The sequence below is a fragment of the Barbatula barbatula genome (genome assembly GCF_947034865.1).
Source record: "Barbatula barbatula genome assembly, chromosome: 12".
NCBI lineage: Eukaryota > Metazoa > Chordata > Actinopteri > Cypriniformes > Nemacheilidae > Barbatula > Barbatula barbatula.
In genome coordinates this window covers 18289848-18315300 of record NC_136775.1, presented here as the reverse complement: position 1 = coordinate 18315300, position 25453 = coordinate 18289848, and the positions used below count along the sequence as shown (strand labels likewise).

General features: G+C 39.9%; 1 protein-coding gene across 1 annotated transcript in view; it reads right to left on the bottom strand.

Moving 5' to 3' along the window:
* Positions 1-25453, bottom strand: part of cdkal1 (CDK5 regulatory subunit associated protein 1-like 1) — a 310661-nt gene that overhangs the window by 80393 nt on the left and 204815 nt on the right. The window contains exon 11 of the mRNA XM_079469382.1: positions 4697-4877. Within this exon, the coding sequence (XP_079325508.1) occupies positions 4697-4877 (181 nt within the window). The remainder of the gene's footprint in view (positions 1-4696; positions 4878-25453) is intronic.

The window sequence follows — 25453 nt, the reverse complement described above, 5'->3', positions numbered from 1 at the left end:
ACTAAAGATAGCTTGAGGACCTCCAGTCCTGCATCCTTACCAACGTCAATATGTCAGACTTTAGAAAGCTTTTAAGAGCTCAAATCCTGGACGACATACAGAGAAGATAACAAGCAAGCTCTGGAGCTGCAGGGGACATGTCTAGATGGTTAACGAAAATGGTTCCCAAATGGACAGAAGATGTGACGTCAATGAGATGTTGACAGGCATCAGCTCAGTTCTAACAGGAGATATGTTCAACAAAGCCAATGTAGACATCTTTCATGTACCTTCATGACTTTTCAGTTGGCACTGGTCACTCTATGGTTCTTTTCCATCTGTCTTCAATTAGAATTTGTTTTGAGAATTCTCTACTGATCCCTATACGAGAGCCTTCGGCAAAGCCGACAGAAGCTTTGGATCTAAATCTCCCTCAACTTTGACTCTAGGATGCCTTCTTAATTTCCCCTGGTTAAAGACAGTGCTGCCAAGGCATGCGAGCTGTCAAGGTAAACACCTGTCCGGCTAGTAAGAGCAACATTTCAGGAGATCATTCCAATTTATCTCGGCTAACCCTTCCCTCATGCGGGAGTAATTATGCTGTTGTGGAAGCTCCCAGTTTTTCCAGCTCCGTCTGTGTGCCAGATCTCCGCGGCTAGACCGGCCGTCAGGCGGCGATAACGCGAGGCAATCCATTACACTCACAAAGCCATTCATCATGTCGTGGCGGCAGGGCCCCAGCTATGAGATAGGGTAAACGTGCTGAGAAACCAAAGTGCCGAAACCGGCCAAGCCGTGGATCCGTCCCATCCGCACCCCCTGCGGACTGGGGCGCGCTTCAGCCAGACTGTTTGGTCTCAGGGAGTCACAGACATCTGGAAGTGTTATTAATGTGCGACCCTTGGCGCACTCCCAACAGAGCTGACCGTCTTTGACGGGGCTAGTAGTGGGATGCTTTGTGTGGTTGTAGCAGGTGTTGCAGGTGGGTCTCTGAAGCCCCGGGAAGCCCCTTGATGAAATCTGCACATTGCCCCTGTAGGGGATAGTACGCTTTTTCTTACTCTTGCCATGCTGAAGAGATGGAAAGCAGGGGTAGAAACAAAAGCAGTTTAAGTAATTTATGAATCTCTCGTATTTTTCCCCACTTTTTAATAAATATGTCTACAACTTCTTACATCAAGCATCACTTAAGAAGCAAAACGACTTGAGAAAATTAAGTCGTGAAGAAGGCTTAAATCTAAATTAAGAAAATTCAAGTTTAAAACAAGGAAACCTGCCAATGAATTAACACAACTTCATATATAATAACACATATTGAAATTAGATTTTTCTTTCCACACTGACAGACTGTTTTGCATACTTTAAGCATAAACTCACTTCAATCCGATTTATTTCATCATTTATTTCAGAAATTTTTGAAAGGAGTGCATATATTCTGCTATTATCATCATAGAAATTACGCTTCTTAAACTCTAACAATTTAAAATGACTCTATGTGAAAAAATGTGTCTCTATCAAAATAATCTTCATCTAACATCTATCAAAATCTTTGTTGAATATCAATATGAATAAATCTGACTCAAAAGTCATCAGGCTGGACCCATTTTGCAATTCAGTCGTTTGTAATTATCCGAACAATGAGCAGAAATAATGAAGCAATCTCATCGCTGCTGCCATCGATTTTCTTTCGACGGTGCAAAATATCATAATGGTACAAGAGATGAATGATCAATGAATCCATTCTTATTAACAGACAATTATGTCTTTCTTTCTGCTAATAAGTATTCCGTTCCTTGAAATAGAATGTGGACCACCGATGTTTCATCCTGCTGAAAAGTCCTGTAACGGGGTCCAAGCTGATGAGTTGAGAGGGAGGGCTCTCCTGAGATCAGGAATTGATCCGCGTGAAGCACGGTGTGTGTGATAACCTCAGAGGGAGAACCAACAAAAGGAATGGCATATGAAGAAGATGCCATAAAAAAAACATGCAGGATTGCAGATGAAAGATGATCTTGGAGGGCGAGAGCAAGAAGACTGTGATAACTAGACATCACCAAGTCAAACAAACCAAAGTACGGTGAAAGTACTCTGACTTTTGGAATAAAGTCTGGGCACAACATAGTTCAGTACCACAGCTAAACTATTCAAATTGCCCACGTGGCAACACTTAAAGATGTCAAAAGCTACTCTAAAAGGAATAGTTTACCAACAAAATAAAAACTCATTCCATAAGCATACATGCATAAGCGAAGTTTTCTTATCTGCAACTAAATGTGCATATATTGTGTGGTAAATATCATTAAAAACAACAAATTAACATACATTGTATGAAATACATATTATACACAAATAAGTCTTCTTATATTATAACTTTTAAAATATCATTTAAATATCACAGGTTTATGTTTAGGTCAAATATTAAATATTAAGGGGTCATATGGCACAAATACGTGTTTATCTGTGTCTTGGGCAGACACGTAAAATGGCAAAAATTAAAGTGTCGGAAACAAAAGATGCATTCTATCTAAAAGCGAATGCTCAACCTCCTTACAAATCTACGTCAGTTTGTGGTATGATTTAACTAAGACCGCCCAAATGTAAACACATTCAAAAGCAATAGAATTTGAGCCTGATGTTCCAAATATGGTAAGAGGCGTTACATTTCCGTCCCTCGCTTGCAGTATTCGACCAATCACTACGCACTGGTAAACTGGCCAATCATAGCACACCTCGCTTTCAGAGCTATTCAGAGAAATGTGGGGAAAATAATACAGCGTTTTCGAACCGTAAATCGTGTATACACACTGCATTACATCTAAAACAAACGATAATGAACATTTCAGCCGTGTCATATGACCCCATTAATATAATAAAACAATACAAACTAAATACACTTTTCAGAGATTTATGTTCTGACTTAAGTGTAGATCTCATGAGGAAGTTTTTGGGTGAGCCATTCCTCTAAAAAAAAGACATTTCTCAGCATTTGACAGTGTTTTATGGCAACAAATCAATGAAGGCAACTATATTGTTAAAGTGCAGAAAGCAGAACCTGCACAAGCAGTCATTTTCGATTGTAAATCCCAATGGCCACTCTTCTTCTAATAGTTTGAGCTTCATTAGTCAGTTTAATTGTTTCAGTTGAGTCTAATCGCTGTGAAGTACCATAAGGCAATCACATCTGGGAGACATCTGCCTACAGCTGCATTACGTAATGAAGAGTAATCGACAGGAAGATTCAAATTTACCCATCATCTGGAACCATTTGGTAACAGGTAAGAGTGATTATCTACGGGCCTAGTACCTAGTGGTGCCTATCTAGAACATATAAGAACAAGCTGAACCCGAACAAAACTCCTGTATTAAAGGAATGAATCACCCCAAAATGAAAATCCTGTCAATGACAAGAGGGTGAGCTATCTCATGAACTATCCCTTTGAGGTCCTCACAATTGAGCTTTTTGGTCAAGCTCCAGCAAAAGCACACACTTAAAGAGCAGCTGCTTAATGTCTATACAGATCACCATGTTAATATTCCGTAAATATTTCTGAACGGTGGACCATGACTTGCTCAAGCACTTCATTTTCCTGGATCAACGTACTTGACGAACATGTAAGGGATGCAACGAGCATTTTTATTAACCTTCTCGTAGACCTCTTATATTAGTCATTCATGTTTAGAGTTTGAATAAAGATAGTTATGAACCCTAAATTATGAATTAGAAATTGTGTACAGATGGTAACAGCCTGCTGTTAATATGTTTTTTCAAAGATAAATATTGTATAAAATATATAAAAAAATAATAATTCGTCTTCAGTAGATAGATTCTTCATACTGAAAATATTTATCTAGCGAAAGCAAAACATAAGAAACAATATTCTATAAATTAGACTCTTCAAGTTTGCGTTTCATATTAAACAATGAGCTGCTAAATGCATTGGTATGATACAAGTTCAAGATTTCTATTGCAAATCTTAAATAAAAATGAATGTCAAGCCACATAAGTGTTTCTAATCTTGTCAGGGCAGGTAGCTGTGAGATCTGTTTTGAACTGGTCTAAACATGACGGTGCAGTGTTTGGTGCTCAGAGACAACAACAACCTCAATGTTCTCGGTCACTCTGACCTCTCCACTCAGGTGTTATTATTACTCTCACGATTCATATTGAGTCATGGTCAAGGGACAGAGCATGAACACGAAGCAAAAGCTCAGTGATGAGTGAGACCCGTCACGCAGCTCCACAATGGAGCCCATATTTTGGGATTGTTTTGAGAGAGTGTGTCACAGGCAACGTATACAGACACTGAGCAAAGGGTACTGTTTTCTTGTTCAAAAGCCGTAGATAGACCGTATTTACTTAAAAGCCACAAAAAAGTTGTTGGCCAAAAATCTTATCTTAATTATGAGTGTGAAGTTGTCTCAATATGAACATTTTGTTAGAATTAAAAAAGCCCCCCTCCATACATACAGTTAATAGTTAATGTAGTTGTGGCCTAGCGGCCAGAGAGTCGGACTTGTAAGACTAACAGAATGTGACCGGTTCGATTCTCAGGGCCAGCAGGTAGCGACTGACGTGTCCTTGAGCGAGGCACCTAACCCCTGTTTGCTCCCCGGGCATAGCTGCCCACTTATAGTGTTTGCTGACGTCTAAAGTGTGGCCAAATCTGGTTTATGAGCATTACAAAACCTAACAGAAGTCACGATTTAAGTCACTCACCACTTGTGCTGGAACCTGCTCCATCCTGGCAGCCGGAGTTCCAGGTCTTGGGTAAAACTGGTTTATGAAGAGGCTGGGAAAGCGATACTCCCTCACTAGATCCATCGTCTGTTCAAAGTCCTCATCTGTTTCTCCTGGGAAACCGCAGATGATGTCAGTGGCAATGGTGATACCTGGAACCCTATGAAAAAAGACAAAGCAAAATGTTTCTTTAACTTCTTTACACAGTAACAGTATAATAACAGAACATGGTTCATGGTTATTTAATTCAGCAAGCAAGTACTAGCATGGTTACAATTGTTAAAGCATCAACTCGGTAAAACGTTGGAAGTTGTGTGTGCACACCAGACAGACGAAAGCCAATGCAGGAAGTGAATGCCGTTGTGTGCATCCGTCTGTTCTCAAGAACCTTATTAGCGGCCTCAATAACCATTGACTATTGGCCTCCTCTCTGATTAAATTAGGACCCCTGCAAAGGAATTGGCTAATTTATTTTGCTTTTCTTCTGCGATTATCGATTTTTAACCCACGGAAAGAGAAGTTGAAATATGGGCCTGGACTTCTACATCTCATGTCAACTTTTAAAAGAGATAGTTGACATGAATAAGCCATTTAAAATGCATCAAAGCTAACAGAAACATTCTGTCAATGGAATATGGGGCTCAGGTGAATTTTCTAAAAAAGTGCTTAAAATCTTTATCTGAAGATGTGAAAGATAAGTTTGCAGCTTAAAATCTTTCAATTGTGCAAAATGTCAGTCCTTAGAATGTGTAATTTTCGCGCCAGAGGTTTTGGGGTTAGCTGGCCAGAGCATGTGAAGCAAATGACTAAAATTGCCATCAATGAAAGACAATCATTCCCTTTTCAGATATCCTGCAGCCCCTTTTTGTCATGACTATTACATTACCCAGGCCCAGTGTTCTCATAACCGTTCTCTTCCCTCACCTCCACACATATTTATCTTCACTTATTGACCGAGTCTACCGTAACGTGCATTCTTAATCACGTTAGGTTTATCCTTACGTTTCTGGCGGATAACCTCTGACCTATTGATATATCTCTACCATTGGCCATCATTAATATTCAAGAGGGCCTGTAGGCAGTAATGCGTATGCTTGCCCTTTTAAAGCGAAAGAGTTACAGATGGGCATGGTGGAGGAGCTCCAGGTCATAGCAGGGCATGCTGAAGGCTTGTCCACACCAGGATGATAATTAAGTAGTCGGGATGTAGTCACGTTTTTTCTTTGTTTCGTGACTAAAAAAAGGGAGTCAAAGTCTTTTTTTTTTGGTTTGTGGACAAGCCATTACATGATGGTTGGCTTTCTTTTTACCTAAATTTCAATCAGTTCAAGTCTTCAGTATCTGATGAAATTCAAAGTGAAGCAGGCTTCAGTTCACTCTGTAGACAAAATGAGCCATCCCCTGTTCTTATGCTGTGTTCACAAAAAATGCGAAGCGCTCTTTATTGTTTGTGGGAATAGTTCATTCTTTTTGTGCAAGTGACGTCAAAAACATTGTACGGCGGTGAGTGTCTTCACGCATCCGGATGAGTCGAACAGTAGGTGTCAATGTACTCTGTGTGTGAATTTCTTGCTCGAGTTAAAAATGTTCAACTTGTGCGGTGCAAGTATGTATGTAATTAACTTGTGCAAATTGCTTAAAGACGGGGTGTCAGATTTATCTTTGCCGTTGTTGATGTTTAAATCACCAAAAACAAACACACCCCTACCTCCATCTTTCACTTTCATCAGCGCTGGGCTTGACAAATGTCTGTCCTGTGCATTGTGCACTTTACTGCTGATTGGCTAAAAGATTGTTTTGGTACTCGGCCCTACTTTGTTTAAACAAGCGTAATTCGGAAATCGGACACCCCGCCTCTAATTTGCATTTAGCGTAAGCGCAGCATAGGTTTGACTGACATAACATCCCTGGTAGACGACATGAAGAAAATATCTGATTGGAAGACAATCAGATTGAGGAAATATGCTTCAGATTCTTTAGGGAGTTAAGTATTGATAAAGCAACGTGTTGGAAAAGCAAAGAAAAAACATTTACAGCTAAATAATGTTTGCTTGAGGAAAAAAAACATATTTCAAAGAATCATTCTCATCCTTTAATAATTTACAAGCAAATTATATGTTAACATGTTTAATGAGACTAGTTAGGTTTTTTAGACATCCACAGATGTTTTCTGCTAATGCTGGTTTCATCTTATTCCATCGTTCAAGAAGTATACATCTATATATATTTATTTGCAGGGAAATATATCTAAATGTTAACATTAGCATTTATAAGACACCAAAACTGCATTAAGTGAGGTGGCCTGTATAGGTACTGTACTTTATTCCTGGATATGAATCATCAGGTCTGTTTGGTCTGGATACAACAAATATAACAAATGGGCCATGATGCACTAGGAAGTCTGTGGCTTAAGTCATAATTGCCCTTACGGATACACCTCAGGATGACACAGAAAGGCAAATTGACAGTGCATTAGAAGAGCCAGATCTCCTCATCTTTCACTCTCAAGTGAAGAAGGCTTCATAGCTCATCAGAACTCGAGAGTGAACATGCGATGGACTACTTCTCTTTAAATCCATTATGTTTCCTCTTCAGCCTCGCTGTCCTTACGCGGAGAAAAACGGACTAAAGAAAAGAAGAAAGCAAATTACAGAATTGGATCCTTTCTAAAGCGAGCGGACCCTCGTTGGGTGTCTGCAATTCCACAATGGTTGCCTGTGGGTACTGGCAGACGGCTCCTTTGATGCTTTGTTGGCTTGTCGGACACAACTGGAACTTCGTTTTGGGCTTTATTAGAAAGTATCACTCCAAGGGTCATGGTTACAGCTGATGAAAGCTCCTATTCCCTTGCGTGGGCATTAAAGAGTGTGTTAAAGCCTAGCATGTGCTCAGACCCAACCGACAAAACACTAACAAGGGCCAAGGTCTCGACTTGGAAGAAAACCAAATATTGCAAGGTAGTTAATGACGTGCGTTGAAAGAATACTGTAGCGACCCCCACAGGAACAACTCTGCACAATAACTGATCTTGAAGCTTGAATAGTACATGTGGGCAAAAAAAAACCCACTTGCCGCCCAATCAGAATCTCGCTCACAAACAGAGTGGATTTGATGTGAACTGAGGCGCCAATAGACTGGATATTTAACTGAAAACAAAACAGCAAGTGACACGTGCAAGAAATGTGAGCTTATAAAGACTCTAATGATTCAAAGGATGAGAAGTGCACACAAAACAGCTTCAGAACACTTTGGGCCAGCACATGACAAAGACAAATATTACACCAGAACAATGTTCCAGGAACCCAGAGTCAAAACAAAAACTCCTGGAGTTTATTTTTTGCTGGGAGCTCTGAAACATAAAGGACAGTAATGAGATCTTCGTGAAGCTTTGAAGGGTCCTCGTATGTGTTTTAGGGTCAAGGCTTGGTTGATAGGCCGACAGTTTATCCTGCATCTGTCAGCCTATCAATCTCTTGTGCTGGAACCTTTGGCCCTTCTTTATACGGTGGATCCAATTATGGTTTGGCACGAAGCTGCTGAAGCCCCATACTGAATCGAGCGCCCAATAGTTCAATAACTGGTATAGAACAAAAATATAGACAAAAATCAAGTATAAAGCATTGTCTCCATGGGGTCCTCCTCATTAGCACTGTACCTTGTGTGGTGAACTATAAATAGACTGATGTCTATAAACTGGACATATCAGCAGTTAAAGCACATCCTTGTTTTGTTCATGTATCAAGGTGATGTGGTTGAGAAGGATGGAATGGAGTGAAGATAGACCAATGGAAAGTTGAGGAGACTAGATGATACGATTTCTTCATTTGATGATATCCAGCTGGGTCACCCCGAGTGCATTTCTCTCATAAAGATCCAGTGAATTAGCAGGATTTAGACTTAGCAAAGGGTGAACTAGCGACGTCACTCTATACAGTGTTTTTTATATAGTGGTTGGCGTTTTACATGGGATCTCATTCAAGATACATCTAGGCCATGTTAGAACTGAATAAAGATCTGTTGAAGGGAGAACTGCAGTAATGAAGAATTGCAGTAAATGCAAATCAGGATATGTCTGTCTGCATGCTGCATGGATTATATGAAGAGCAGCACATTTCTCAACCATACATATTCAAAGTCCTTAGAGGGAAATGTCTTATTAGGCATAAGACCAGATTCTTTAAACTTCTAGTTCCATTAACACCTGATGTCGGATTAAGCCTGGACACAGAACTCGACTAGACCAGAAACCTGACCCACCTGTTCCAGTGAACACGGGAAGTCCTTAAACTAATTTTCATTTCTGTTATCTGTGATGCAGACAAGGCTTACCTGAAAGCAAACAGTAAAACTCCACATTCACACACACAGTGCCATTATTCTTTACTTGTGTTTACACTTGATTCCTACCTGCACTTAAAACCGCTGCAGAACGTTTCCCAGCGGGGCTTAAATCCTCTTAATTAAAATCTACTGGATATCGTCAAACTTTGAATTCGATTGGCAAGTGTGAGGTTAGAAGGGTTTATGAAAATAATTCATTCTCAGCAGCGAAGGATTGCAATTTCTTTGTTTGTGAAGGCTCTGAATGCGTGAGGAGTAATATCCGTCTCCTGGCATGAAGTTGGTATTTGAGATGTATATTTACACAACAGATGTACGTGTGTGTTGGGATAAAATGAAGGCACAAACAACAGGACAACTCGACAAAAATAAAAGGAGCATGCATAGGAGACGAGGCAATCTGTGAAGGTAAACATTCAAGCGTCTATACCCATCTGTGGGCCGCCAGCTTCTGCGTCTCTGCCCAGCGCGAGCGGAGAGGGCGACACTGTGAAGTGGAAATGTGATGCTCATCGTTACTGCAGTGGGTGGCGGATAAAAATGTTAGTGGTAACCGAACGTCAAGTGTAACTGTGAGCAGTCTTGAAGAATAACCGCCTCTTCAGCATTGAAAATAATGAGAATCTGTAATTCTCCATCCACAGAAAAGTTGGTCTCCTAGTAACTGAGCGAGCGGACGTGAGTGAGGTGCAGGAATTTCCATTTGTAAGAATTAAACTTTTAGAGGGCACAAAGTCACTTGGAATGAGCTACAAAATGAAGAAATACACAGATTGAGCTCTTAAACAAATCAAATGTATTATTTAATGAGTCTTGCTAGCTGGTTTCTGAATAACACTTCCACATCGGCACAAATCAGACAAACATGTGAATAAAATCACATTATCCAGAAAGCAATGTATATACGTCTATTCAAGCAATCTGAATAGCTGTAACTGTTTTGTCTGTTTGGAGTTCGACAGTATGTTCTTTAAGTGTAATACTTGATTTATACTGTATAAGTATACCGTCTTATAACAAACCCCTGTATTATTCCACAAGCGTAAATCTTCCATATCTTCCCTTTGTGATCTGCAAACGGCACTGATGAGATATCAATTACCATGGCGTGTCTGATCCCCAGGCAGTGAGGAACCGGGCCAATCTCATAATTTAGTCATCTATGGACCGTTCCCAGCCAGTAGATTGATCCAATCACTCCCAGAGAATGTGCAATGCATCGAACGAATGAAAGAATGAGGACAGTGCCATTTGGATTTGTCTATAATTCCATATTAGCACATTGCACACAGATGCACTTCCTTAGTGGGCTGCCATCACGTACTGAGATCCATCTATATTACTTTTGAGAAACATACTCTGTCAAAACCAATAGGTGTGTGAGAAAAGCACTTGACCATAATGTATACAGACTCATAAGAGAAACCTTTCCTTTATTTCTGGTGTACTGGCTTATACAATCTGAACGTTGTGACTGAAACTTTATCATCATACTTCTTGTGATTATTGGCTTCTTAGGATGAATCAATTGTTATACTCTTCCACGATAAGTCGCTTTGGACAAACAAATAAATGTAAATATTTTAATATTTTAAATCCTAGTTATTTGGACTAGTCACTGTTAATCTGTCTGGAGTTAGGCACAGTTTTTGTCTTGTTTTCATGTGAATGTAACCCGTAGATGATGCATTCAGTCCAGCACAGAAAAGAATGCATTTAAATGATGAAGTGATTACATAAAATAGCAGTAAATGTGTATTGGGAGTAAGATCAGAATGTATGTCAGTTCCCCCAGTAAAGGGACAGTTCACCCGAAAATCTTAATTCTGTCATCACTTACTCACCCTCAAGTTGTTCCAAATCTGTATAAACTTCATTGTTATGATGAACACAGAGACAGATATTTGGAAGAATGTCAGTAAACAAACAGTTCTTGGCCACCGCTAACTACTGTAGTAAGAGAAATTGCTTTATAATGTTATTTGCTTTGTTGAACACAAAAGAAGATATTTTGAAGAATGTAGCAAAGCAAATAGTTCTGGGGCACTTTTGACTTTCAATGGGACAATGGGAGTCAATGGTGACCAAGAACTGTTTGGTGACAAGTATTCAAGAGAGAGTTAATGATGACAGAATTTTCATTTTTGGGTGAAATGTAATTTAAGTAGTTTGTTTTACTCTGAAAACAAGGCATACTATACAATTTTGCTTGATTTCATGCTACACCTGTTCAGATGTTGCATCAGATGTTCAACAATCAAGTATGCAAAATAACTACAACCTTCAATTCCACAAAACACATAGATACAGAAATCATGCATGAGTGTAAAGCACTTTGGCCGACGTGTGTTGTTTTTAAATGTGCTATATAAAATAAAATGATTGATTGATGATAACAAAACACTGCTCACAACAGAGAAGGCGACCTATTAAAAATAAATGCTACTTTGATGGCAGTCGTGTTAATGCTTTAAAAGGAATTCATTTAGAGATGAGTCCGTTGCTGTTTGAAGAAACATGAATGATCATTTTATTTGCAAGCCATTTGTCGTCCATAACAAAAAAAAACAGTTTTTTGGAACAAACAAATCCTTCGAGGGAAAAGGGGGTTGGAAACATGTGACTTCCACATCAGCATTGCAGCTCAACCTGAGCAAGACAACCACAGAAAAAGAGCAAAGGCCACTTGTAAAAAATCGCCAAGCCATGAAAAGCATCAACGTAAATACATTCAAAGCTTAATTATATCACACATATATGATAAAAGGCACCGAGACACGCATTCATGCACACCGCTGTCAGCTCAATTCAAAGAACTCTATATTTATGAATGACTAGAATGATGGGAAAGAGTATAGTGGGCTAAACAGCATCACACGGGTGAGTCATCAGGAGAGGTGTGTCAAAAGAAGAAGAGAAAAAGTGACACTCAAAACAACCTCAGCGTAAAAGCATTTGGCAGATACTTAAAACACACAGCGACGCAACATAAAACACAGCTAACTCTCAGCATCTCTCTCTCTATTTGGCTTTTAGCAACTCCACACAATCTAAACGGTGGCCTTTAGACTAAATTGAGTACCAACTGTGTAAACAGCTTTTGTAGGTTAAAGAGACGAGCCAATACAGAGGTCAAATTCTCTCAATCTTCTAAGGAAGCACCTTTATTTTAAATTCAATGTCACAAGCGACTGTTTAGATGTGTTCTACATAGTAACACACTACACGCATATCACTTCACTCACAAACACGGCTTGACGTTGATTGGTTATTGGGATCAAACCCACAACCTTTGTTGCATCGCAGAAGCAATTCTCAACCGATGAGCCACAGAAAAACAAAATGTATGAAAATAAGATCACTCGCCTTATTTGGTCTGAAATGCGAGTTGATAACTTCTTGCCAACAGAATTCTTATATAAAGCTGTTTCTCATGTAATAGTGCTCAATTACAAGAGGGAGAATCAAATCATTCACACGCACAGTACACCAGCGCACCAGGTGCTATGGGAAAGCGGGCACACCGAGAGATCAATGCATAAACAATCTGTTCACCGCACGAAGAATCCAGATTGGAAAGTGGAACTTTCCCACTCCACCCTGGAAAAACAGCGATACATATTCCTGTACCTGGTGATGCGGTTAAATCATACACTTAACTTTCAATTTCACGTTCCCTCTCATCTGTTGTGCTTAAAGCTACTGTTTGTAATTATACCGCTGCTTACATTCCAGCAATTAAACAGATGAGCACAAACACGGTGCGCCGTGACCGGGAAAACAAGAGCTTCACACTTACATTTCCATCTCCGCTCTAATAAAACCCATCTGCTGTGGACTTCAGGGATACAATACCTGTCAAACATTGGGCCGTATAGCGGCAGGGCGGGCGTAGCCTGATCTGAAATGCATATTTGAACAGATGTGTTTAAATTACATCGCTCTGTGTCTGCGCGTGTGCAGTTGCCCCATCGGCGGGCGTGTGCGGATTGTGAATGTGGTGAGGATGGAGAGATGAGGACAGATGGATCAGGAGAGGAGGAGAAAAACATCACAAGGCTTTGGGGAGATTGGAGCCGGGTGCAGGAAAGGTCGGCTTTGAAATAAAGTTTACATTGATCTGTCAGCTGTAGGGAGGGGCAACATATATAAAGCACACTCAGTGACCCCCCTCAAAAACTCACTCCCTCAATATCTCTTGCCTTTTCAAAGTTTTCGCTTTCTTTAGTGTTTTGCCTTTGCTTGTTATTATTTAGGTTTAAACTTTGATTCAGTTTTGTCCTACAATATTTTGATTTTTGTAGCAAAATATTTAGTAAAACGTTCCAGAAACGCTATCATAGGGGAATAGCTTCAAGCCAATTGAAATGTAAGAGCAGCAATGTATTTCACGCTGTGAGGTTTTGCAAGGGGGGCTCAATTTGCAAAGGGGGCTCAAGTTGAATTACTTTATTAGTGGCTTTAATTTTCTTCCCAATCTAGTTTCTAATACTGTAGCTTCCCCAAAGCTGTTCTCTGTGGCTTATGCAGGTTAAATCTAAACTAAACCTAGATCTAAAGTCACATCTTTAACTTAAGCTTAACCTGGTTTTCACATGTATCCAATATCAAATATTTATTTATTTTCTGTCTGTAAACACCTCCCCAATGGTCTTTTTCACAGACCAGTGCCTGCACGTCACGTTCCTAACTCTCCGACACGATAAGCGCAGTCCTGTCAAAGGAAACATCTCATTTAAAGGCTTGCTTCGAAGCAAAACATATGCCTGTGAAAGGTTTTTATTAGCCCTAAAAATCACAGCGGCTGGCTTTAAAACTGACACCCACAGCCAAAGCGGCAGAAGATTCCCTCGAAAGAGACGCATCAAAGTGTGCGCGAGTTTCTGAGGTGAATTAGAAGAGGAAAATTGAGGTATCCGAGCCAGGCTACCGTCATTAAAGAATAATAGAAGCAGAGCAGATGACAGGCAGCCCTGCAAAAAACGATCCTCTTGACAAGTGCACTTTTCCATTTGGGCTCGGGCTCTTCAGGGCTATTAAAGGTTCCTCTAATTCACAGGTGCAGGCTCCCTCAATGGGCTTTTTGTTGGCTTCCCGCCTAATGCTGTCTTCCCTCAAGACCTGATGTCCTGTGACAGCGTGATGAGCGTCGGCCATTATAGACATGCAGAGAACACGAGTATGGACCCGAGCAGCTCTTTCAGCAGCAATTCTGGAGCAACGCAGTGTATTTCGGCTTTCGAGGTCCAGAAGAACCAGTCATCTGAAATACTTGAGGAATTCAAGGGCCATCCACATTGTAAGAAGCCCTTCAGTGCTGAGAGAGCAAATGACTGCAAGAGCGGGTGGGGTGTTTGGGGGTGGGTGACAGAGGCCTCAGTACAAGTCTCTGTGCTCCAAAACTGATACAGAGAGAGAACAGGTGCTGATGTGTGAAGAACAATACTTCTACAACACTGATGCACTTTGATAAAAGTCTTTATAGACAGACCAGGTGATGTCATAACTAGCCACAAATAAGACTAGACTTATACTGTATGACTTTCTTTCTTATATTTTAAAGAGTGTTGGGAACCAAACAACACTGGACCACATTGACTTTCATTGTATGGGCACAACATCACGGATACATCTTATGTGTTCCACAGAACAGAAAGGAAATCATACAAGAAAACACTAGAAACACAACTTGTTGCAGCAAACTTCCAAACTGTAATATTTGTTGGAGGATTTTCACAACAGAAGCAAATTTGTTTATGTATCAGAGATGGACCTCTGGTCCTGGTCTTCTATTGACATCACATTTGACATGCCTTCATGATTTCTTTGTGTTCTCTCACACCACAGCTGTTTGGCCCTGTGACATTCCCATCTGACCACAACCGTCTGGCCTGGTTTACCCCTCACAGACTGAAGAGAGATCATGTGTGCGCATGCATGAGGAAACATTCTCGTATACTGTGTTTATGAGTGTGTTCGTACTTTCATATTTTCCAAAATGACAGGGTGTAGGTGGGAAGGACAGGTTTACGTCTGACAAAATTGATCCTGTGTGCACATGACAGTGAGAATAAAATAAATTCCTCCAAGTACGACAAAAAACAGGTTTATAACATTCTGGAGGTCACTGACTAAACACAACAAGAGTGAAATACTAATGTTTGTTCTTCAAGGACATCTGACTGCTCTCCAAAAACAATCTATCAAAAGCAGCAATCATCAAACTTGACAAATACATTCCTCTGTGGAAAAGCCGAGGTGTATTTGTATCTTTGCATGCATGTGTTTTTTTCCGTGGGATTTTAAAGCCTATAGCTCTAATGTATTTTCAAAGGTCGTAGAAAGTCATTTCGATTGAAAGCGAGCTTAACCTCTGAAAAACATCTCTCTCAAGTCAGGCACTCTGAGAATACGCTCCCAACATCGCCCCTTTGATGAGCCGCTCCCGCTGTAATGTTTTCTCTTGATTTCCAGTGCAGAGGTCAGAATCAGACCACTAAATAATTAACCGCTAAAAGCAATCAGTAAAGTTTACCATTTCATGAAAACCCAAGAGCTCGGTCTCAATAGCGCACTGCGCACGCTTCATTAGCCCAGCCAGGGGAGGATAATGGGGGCAGCTCGACTCTGGGCGGTGGGAGACGGCGCGATCGTAATATATACTTTCAATTAGCCGTGCCGCCATGCCTTTAAGAGGGCCTTGTGAGCATGAGCCCTAGATCGCTGCGTTTAAACCGGACAGCTCATCACCCTTCACAACGTAGCAAACAAGTGGTGCCAGAGCCAGTCGTGTGGAAAATAGAGTATGCTGGATCTCTTTATTTTAATTTCAGTTGTGCTTGTCACTTTGAAGTCACGCAAGATTATATTGTTAGTAGGGAGACCAAAAGGCCGGGAGGCACCTAGTGACTCAGGATGATGGTGAAGATGGTAAGAAGCCTTAAAGAAAGTTATCACTGATTGGATAGATGAGGATGCAGGACTGTGTGGTGTTACCACATAAGACCAACTTCTGAATACTAGTAAAGTTCTGATCAAATAATGCAATAAACCCACAGACACGAACAAAATCAAATCAAAAACGTGCAACAGAATGACTTTATTCTAGAATATAATTCCACAGTCACCGCTGCATCAGCCATCTTTCTTTCGCCAAGTCTTGTTGAGCATCGCGTGTCTCGCACACTCGTTCCGATAGATCACACACCAGAATTGACCAAAGTGAGCCAGAGAGCATTTTCACTGATTAATGTTCAAAAGCAAAATGTTTTTCAACAAAAACAGAATAAAAATAGCTTATAGACCATCCTGCATCAGGAGTAGACTCTGAACTTCAGCTTGCGCATGAAGAATATCCGTGTCCAGTGCGCGATAACTGTGACACGAGTTGTAGACGCGTCGCAGTGTAATTATAAGATACATAACCAGTTTGAAAAAAACACAAACGCACATAGACGTTATACATCTACAGGACAAAACTGCATGGCGGCAGCTTAACATCAACCTGTATAAACCCTGGACAGACAAACCATTCATATGATTAAACAAAACTGCACACTGATCACACGAATCAATCCGTACACATACTGACTGTAGGACCTATCAGCCAATGTCTCAAATATAGGCTTATCACTGGTGTGGAAGTGGGTATACTGTTCATTTATGCCCCATTTTTAAAGCGGCCTAGCAAGGGATGAGCGGCCCACGCCACGGTGTAGACAGGTTTTTTTTGTCTGGATGTTCTTAAGATGATTTTCTTTATCATGGAGAGGATAATGTCATCACCCACCACTTATATCATATGGACAACGTGGATTTTTTTGTTGCTGAGCTCAGCCGTGTGTTGTTTTTTCTCAGAATGTACCAAATTGTTGATTTGGTCGCTCTTAATGTTCCTGGCATCTTTCCAATGAATTTGTTGTGTTTTTGAAATTGAACTATGGTCTGAGATCAGTCATAGGGGTTTTCTACAATATTGGCAGCAGCTCATTCAGTTTGTCCTGTTATTCACGACTTTTATGACACAACATGGAAAAATGACTGAGGGTATACCCCGTACGCCTGTGTATACCCTTGACTACACTACTGAGGCTAATTGTCTTACATTACTGCTGTCCTGCATTCAAAACTCCAAATGTGGCCTTTCTGTCAGGTTTGACGCTGATGAAGTCCAGCAATGGGGCATTACTGTCAGAACTGTCCAGTAAAATAAGTCTAAAATTAATTTGTGACACTCAAACTTCATTAACGAATGCCTTGACGTCATGACACAATTATGTTGTCATTGTGTGCAAATTTTTTTTTTTTAACACAGATTAAGTTTTTATTTCGCTCGATCCCAAGGGGTTGCCTACTTTCCGCGGCTATGTACACGACTTTATACAAAACTTGACATCACACACTTTCAGCATCAGGTCCAGACTGAAAATCTGAGCAGAATCTGATCAATTCTTGAAGTGTATTCCAGCCTTAACATAAAATTTTAAAACATTTTACTATTCTAGTATCTAAAAATAAACGGTGGACCCTGTTTTGATCTGAATGTGTTATTTTTTTAAGAATATTACATTTTTAATGTTGTTTATATGTTTCTGTGGTGTTTTAAATATGTTTTAAGACAAACCATGTGCCAATATGGTAGAGTGAGATTCAGTGGAGGCGGGGCTAATTTGCATATCCATGTATCTGCGTATACTGTAGCGTTACATTCAAGCTATTTAAAGGCAGAGAAATATCTTTAAAGGAAAAAACTTTTAAATATGTAATTTTGATGGTCAAATATTAGTTTTAAGGGCTAAAATTATCGACCACAGGGGGACTTTAAAGTCCCAGTGAAATTAAAAAAACACTTTCAACTTTCATTAAAATATAGCAAAGTTTTATTGTAAATAGCTTACAAATGTGGGTCACTCTTTTTAAAATGAATGTGCCCCCATAATCTTCAATTAAAATCTGATAATGCAATTCCTCCCCTCTAACTAACTATCTAAAAAGACAATGGTTAGACGGCTTGAACGGAGCATCTGTAAACTCTTCCCTTTTAAAGGGGTGGTTCAACAGTGTTTCATGGATGCTGATGAAACGAGTGGACTCAAAAAAAAAAAGTGAATCAACACTTATACATGGTTAATGCGATGATGTATTGTGTGCTTGTGCTTTAGTTCTGCCCCCGCACCCGTTCAGGGCTCGCCTGTTTTCGAAAATAACCATACAGCTGTTTCCGTCTTTATAAATGTGATCAAACTAAAGAATCATTGAAGATACGAAGCATGCAGAAACTTCATGTTACATTATCTTTAACTGTCTGTCTTCTCCCAGTCCCAAAATCAAATCAAAATGCAACGGCTGTAGATATACATCCAATCAAATCGCAGTGAAAAAACAAGCCACAGCCACTTTTTTTTCTCATTCATATTCAGTTTAACTCGGAATTGCGTGAAAAATCCCTAAAAAATTACATGACATAAATAGGGCATATACAGTAGATTAAATATTGAAATGCCAAATTTTTTATTTTCTGCTTTAGACAGACCAAAACAACGGTCAAATAACTGTTTAAATGGCTTGTGTTGAATGTATTTGTATTGGTTGTGTCATTGTGTCATGGACCTTAACCCTGAACACAAACTATAACAATAGTAACAATCAGCAAACATCATTTATTTATAAAAACACAACAGATCTAAAAGAATTAACAGTGGCAATAACAATAAAGCAAACTTTATTCATTAATCATTAAACGAAAACTGAACATGCTGCAATGCATCCAGGGAACATTAAAACTCGTGCAATATTGTTTGTTTAGATTACACTACTGGACACATTTTTTGGCACGTTTTGGACAAACACTTGAGAATCAAAGTGCAGTCAACTAAATCATCTTTTTTGGGGGACTAATCTTGTTCAATAAATGCAAAACTATAAATTGGCTCCAACTAAAAATAAATAAATAGTTGAAGTAAATGTATTCAGTTTTGATGTTTTACAGTGAAAGATTCAGTGCACTGTTTTAAAAACATGCATTAGTCTCCGCTGCACTGCATTCAGCAGTTTTTAACACAATCGTGAAAATGACTCCTTGCTAAGGCAGCATCGCCCTGCAACATTAAATATACGAGTCTCATCTAAGACTCTTATACATTGTTCACTCCTCACTGATGCTGCATTAGTACAGGCATGAAAATCAATTAATAATCTATCATCAAAAATCCATTCCCGCACTTATCTTTTCCCACTTCCTGAGGAGAGGAATTGCTATACGTTTATTTCTATGGGGCATTTTGATTGTGTTTTAAATATGCGAATGCTGCCCGAGATGAGCTCTGAAAAGGAAAATCTCCATCCTCAATTAGAGTTACGGGCAATGAGACTCTTTCTTCCTCTTAATCACGCTGCGGCTCTCCCTCCCTCCCTCGCTCTCAGCATGGCACCACGCGTGACTTCCATCAACCTGATTGAAAAGCAATAAGCGGAGCATTTCTCAGATTAAACGAATGATCTATTTCTCATTACGTCTGACAAAAGCTGTCCATTTCCACACAGGCTACGATCAGAGGGCTGGGCGACCCGAAGGCCCCGATTAGAAAACCTGATTTCCAGCACGACCCGCAGGGCCTTCACGCTGTCCACAGTGCTCATTTGCACTACTTACACTGATTTGTAATAAATAACAGCAGAAACTCGGGATCCGATGCTAAACAGGCCACTGTAACCGCAGCACATTCACGCTGTGGAATTCAAAATAAACTAACCTGACAAACTGCCATCGGAGAAATGCCAACATGAAACAAAAAAAAGATTGATGACAAGATGCTCATCACTGTTATTAAAATGTGGGTTGTACAGTTTGTGATAGCTTCACGCATTGCAGTTGTGATGAAACCATTGCAGTGTCAAAGGCAACCGAACACCGCTTAGAGAAAACTCTTTTATTTAGTTTCAAGAGTCAAACAACTATTAACATACTGTGTGTTATACTTATCTTATACCATAAACGTTGCTTTACTATATTGAATATTTGATTCATACACCAGATCTCAAACTATTTCATTTCACAGGGGGAGAATCAAATAAAAGCTTTTCTCTTCTACTATTATTTCTATTAATATCAGTGAGTTCAGTTGAGGAAAACACACACGTAGTGAACATGTGTGTGACCATGAACCCATTTACTTTCACATACAGTATTAACAGACAAGGGGTATCTGCAGACAGAGTCAAAGTCCACAAGCAACAGGTTTCAGTGGCGGTTTCTGCCGGGGAACAGAAGAACGACCGGCGGGAGAAAACACCAGATCAGCTCCAATGAGTTTTTGCATATAAGTCCACGTGTGTAACACACCTGCTGAACTTGATGCGCTGTGTCATGTGACCTTCCCTTTGTCCTTTTACATGTTCTTCCTCCCTTTTTGTCTGCTTTCTCTCTCCACATGACTGTGGATGTCAGTTTAAGTACTATTGTCCTCCCTCAATAACTCCTTCCTACACTATCGCTTACTCACTCTATCAATACAAGTCATATTGCAGATCAAAGTCAAAGTGATATTGAGATTTTCCATCTCGGTTTTCTCCTCTGTAGCATGATGTTCTCTCTAGGCTCCTTCAAATCAAAAGTGTAAATTGTTTAAAAAGAAACAATACGATACGTCATACTGAGTTTTTGCTATTTATTGTCCAAGTCTTAGCATTAATAGTATGCTTTAGTATACAAAATGAAAACATACTGAAAGTCTAATAAAATTGCCTATTGTTTCATTAAATATTGCAGCATTTATTGCAAATAGCTTATTAATGTGCGCCATTCTCATATTAAAGGTGTCATGAACTGGCCTTTTTATTATTTTATACTACTATTATAAAATGTTCATATGTTTTTTCCATACAAAAACATCAATATAAAAAAATATTTTTATCCCCGGTTTTGAGGCCGGCTCAAGAAACGCTCTGTTTTTATGGGCGGGCCGTATTGAAGACTTAGAAGTATACGCCCACTGCTATGATTGGATAACAGTTCCAAAAGACAGCAGTGTCCCTGTAATGTACGTTTCTGTGTGTCTGTTTGACAAGCTTCGTGCTTAGTTGGAGCCTTCTGTAAACTTGGTTAGACACGTAACACAAGCAGGACATATTAAGAGATCTCTAACAAAGCAATAGTGACGCATCCTACATATATTTTTACTCGCATAAGGTTCCGGTCGGATTCAATATTGACGGCTCAGCATTGCTTTTTAATCTCAATCTCTCTGCAAATCCAGCATCGACATGTGCCTTGTTTACAAAGGAATCCACGGTGAAATGAAGCAAACTCTAAATAAAAATAACAGTGAAGGGAGTCCTCACTTTTTGCACATATGACACGGGGCTTTCCGCTCTTGGGAGCCCTTCGCTAAAGTAATGTACTGTTAGCGTACCGTTTAAGTTAAAGAAAACAAATATCCCAAAATGTACTCACCCCATCCCAAATGTTCAAGACTGCCTTTCTCTCATCCGCTTTCTTACCACTATTTAAACATATAAAACCTATTATATAGGCCTACATATCTCTTGTTATTTTGAACCTGTATGACTGACTTTCTTCCACAAAACACGAAAGATGATATTTTCAAAAAAGTTGGTGATGGACACAAAACCAATGCGAGTGAACAGGGTCACTTCTGCTTTTACGAAACAAATGTTAACTTTTATGTACATACAATGAAAAACTAGTGGCATTCCTGTGAACCCCAGCTAGCAATTTATATTCATATATTTTTTTAGCACTAAAGAAAAGTTAGCTGTCTGCTAACACTGGAATGTTTCCTCCAGCGCAGCACAGAGAAGATTATTAAAAGAGAAGCTCTGACAGACAGAGCTTAGAATGAGCTGAGAATAGACTCGGCCTAATGATACGGAGATGATGTATATGTGCTCCACAGACACAGCTATACGCTGAACGTATAAACGCTTTGACTATTAGCATTGCCATTATCTCTGCGCTCTCTCTCTCTCTCAGAGACAAACATGTGTTCACAGCTCATCGTAGAGGGAAATATTATGTCTGGATTAACAATGTCATGTATGTTTAACATCAAATATGTTCTTATTGACTTTAAAGGCATCACATTGTGCATCATTTGCACTTTCCAAGTAAATGGACATATTTCTTGCCATGTGACTTATTTGTCTGTAGGTGAATTAATCGACTAAACATTACTTTTGTTCAAAAACAAGTCTCCTAAGCCAAGAATGTTTAATACATTTTCATCCTTTCTGTTGTATTCCTTTATACAACAAAGCTTTCATCTAATTCCCCTGGATCGATACAGGACACGTTAATTCATACCACACACTCCTGTTTGTTTAGAGCTTAAACATCAATACACAAGAACGTCAAGGATGCGTCTTTGGAGTCCCACACCACAAGGACTGTGTGCAAAAACAGAGGAAGCAGCTAATAGCCAATCAGAAGACTTCGGCCCTGAGTGACACCAGGCTAGACACCAATCCCAATATCTGTTCGCTTTCAGAGAGATGTGATTGAAAAAACAGGAGAAGTGTTCGAGCTGTACGTGGATGATTTAATGATGACAAAAAAAAAACATTTTGCTTTCATTTAATAACTCTGCATTCTGCCAACATCACACACACACACACACACACACACAGATCCTCTTGCGTTTTGATTGCAATTACTGTCTTACTCTCATTGACCAGTCGGGCTGTCACGCGGGAGCTGACAGATCACACAAATAAAAGGAATCTTTAATGATGCCGTTCCGACTCCCCATTTCTCTGAATTCTAATGATGTGCTCTCTGGTATATGAAATGAGTACTCGAGCACAACACAGATATTATAAAGGCAAACCAAGAAGATTCGTTTAAAAGCACACGCATTCCTGTTTCCTTCATCAAGTGAGGTCAAAGCCTCGTTCAGGCGTCGGTTTGACATGCCGACATTACATGTGACTGATGGATGTTTTGCTAAATGATCTGTATTCAAATCATTAACAAGAAACCTGGTCAACATTGCATCAATGTTAGAGGCTATGCTGACATTCAGAGACAGGCAAGGGTATGGGGAAGGACAAGGACCCTTCGATTTATAATGAAACTAATTCAATTTTTCCCTTTTGAAAAGTCTCAGAACATTGAATGAGTGAATGTTTCCATTTCTACAGTAAATACAAACCTAAAACTAGATTGTTTGTTCCACTAAAATCAACTCAAAAGACCTTATAACTGTAGTTAAAGCAAGTTAACATCAAATTAATCATGGTTTTGCTACGGTACTTTTGTAACACAAAACTGAAAAAAGGTTACACTCAAAAATAAAGATAACGCAGCCTTGAGTAAAAAATGGACCCAATTGTTAGGCTAAATTAACCCAGCAAATGGTTTATATTTGACCCAACAACAGGTTAAAACACCTCAAAATTTTGGGTTGAAACAACCCAGCATATGTTCATTTGTAAACCAACAGTTGGGTTTGTCCATTTTGGAAAAACAAAATTTTTTTGTTTGTGTAAAACGTTTTTTTTTTACTGTAATAAAAAACAAAACTACAACAAAAAAAGTTAGGCTGAAATATGAACCTGTGCCCTAATGTAAGCTCCAACAAACCTGTGTGCCTCCAAAGCCAAGTCACTAATAAGACCAGTCTGAATTCTAAACCAGTTTGTATAACTTTGGCAGTTTGGCCTTGCGCAGGTGGATGTGATATTGGGCCTGTAGCCCTGATGTCAGATGAAGCCAATCCATTACTGAAGACCACAGAGACTCTCTGGCTGAGAGATCGGACACGCTTCCGCAGTATTCCTGATCGCTACGCCAGCTGTCCGCTCACAGAGAGACTGATGGAGCCACACAAAACCTGTTAACTATATCAAAACTGTAGTAGCGAGGAGTGAGCGTGCGGAGTCAACTTCACCTCTGAAGATCCGGTTTCCGCACCGAGGTGCCATGTAACTGACACACACATGCCACCTGTTGCTTGGGGTCTTTCTTGCTCACTTGACACGTGAGTAAGAAATCGTTGTTCCTTTTCACACATCTACACACACACACGCCTATTGTCATGGTTTACACACCTGAACACACATGCATGCAAACAGAGAGCAATCATCACTTTCTGTGTAAGAACCTGAAAAGTGAACCTTTTCTTTAAAAATACCTTTGAGAGCCTGTAGGTCACATGGTTCTTTGCATTCGCTCCAGATCTGATTTTGGTCTTTGAATACGCCATGTGCTTCCCTACCCTGCAGGTGTTTCACAGTGGATTCCTAGGTGACTTTATGAGCTCCCTGGGGCTTGTGAAAAGAGATCTTGGTTCAAATGGCTCATTCTCTTGAACTTCATGCTCCAATGTCAATGTTTTAAAATGGGGAAGAGATTTTAACACAGCTCGAAGGCACAAGTTCTATCTGATTAAAAGGAAAGCCGCTTTACACCGTATGGCCGGGAAAGTTAGACGTTGCCACAGAAGTAGTAGCGTGTTTCAGCTTAAAATAACTGAAAACGGCTTCAAACGTGCGCATAAGTGACTGTCACCGCCTGCTGGGAAATAACAAAACTTCTAGGTGAGCTTTGTTGAATTCTGGAAATTGCAATAAGTTATTTTCTTACGCTAAATGTAGATAAACAATCCGAAGAGATAAAAAGTAAACTCCATCAGTAATAGAGGAAGACTGATAAAGAATAATACATTTATTCACATATGTTTAGAAAGGTTTCATTGTGTTTGGGTTCATACAATGCAAGTCAACGGGGGCCAGTGTTGTTTGTTGACCAACATTCTCCAAAATATCTTTTGTGTTCTGCAGAAGGTCGCTCACATTTTTAGTCCAGCTGGGAATAATTTTTACTTGGTACTGGGCCAATACTATGAGAACTTTAGACAAAGAACAGAGTTTTAGAGGATAGTGGAAAAAGACCTCTAAAACATTACATTATTTTATGAGATACTAAGTAACCAGTAAAGTAGCAATCCAGGAACACACCAAGATGCAAAAATCCAAACTCAAATTCATCATAATACACAAACCCAAGGCCCGATCCTTAAAATTTAGCAAAACCATTTCTGGCTGGTCATACTAGGCGAGCACAGGAGGCAGACGGGCCCAATGGCACCACCAGCCTCTCCCGAGTCCAGTTTAGCACAGTTGGCCCAGCAGATGGCCCGTCAACAATGGGCTTTGAGGGAGATTTGTCGGCCCACCCGCAGCTGAGCCATTGGTATGGAGAGCTGGAGGACAACGAGAGTGGAACCGTAATGGCGCAGGTGGAGAGGGAGAGCGTCCTTCCAGATTCTGTGTCTGGCATGCACTCCACACAGAAGTGCTATTTCATGCTGATTTAGCACCAGCCCGCTATGAATATATCAAGAGAAGGTGATAGCACAAGACTGATCACTGATCAGA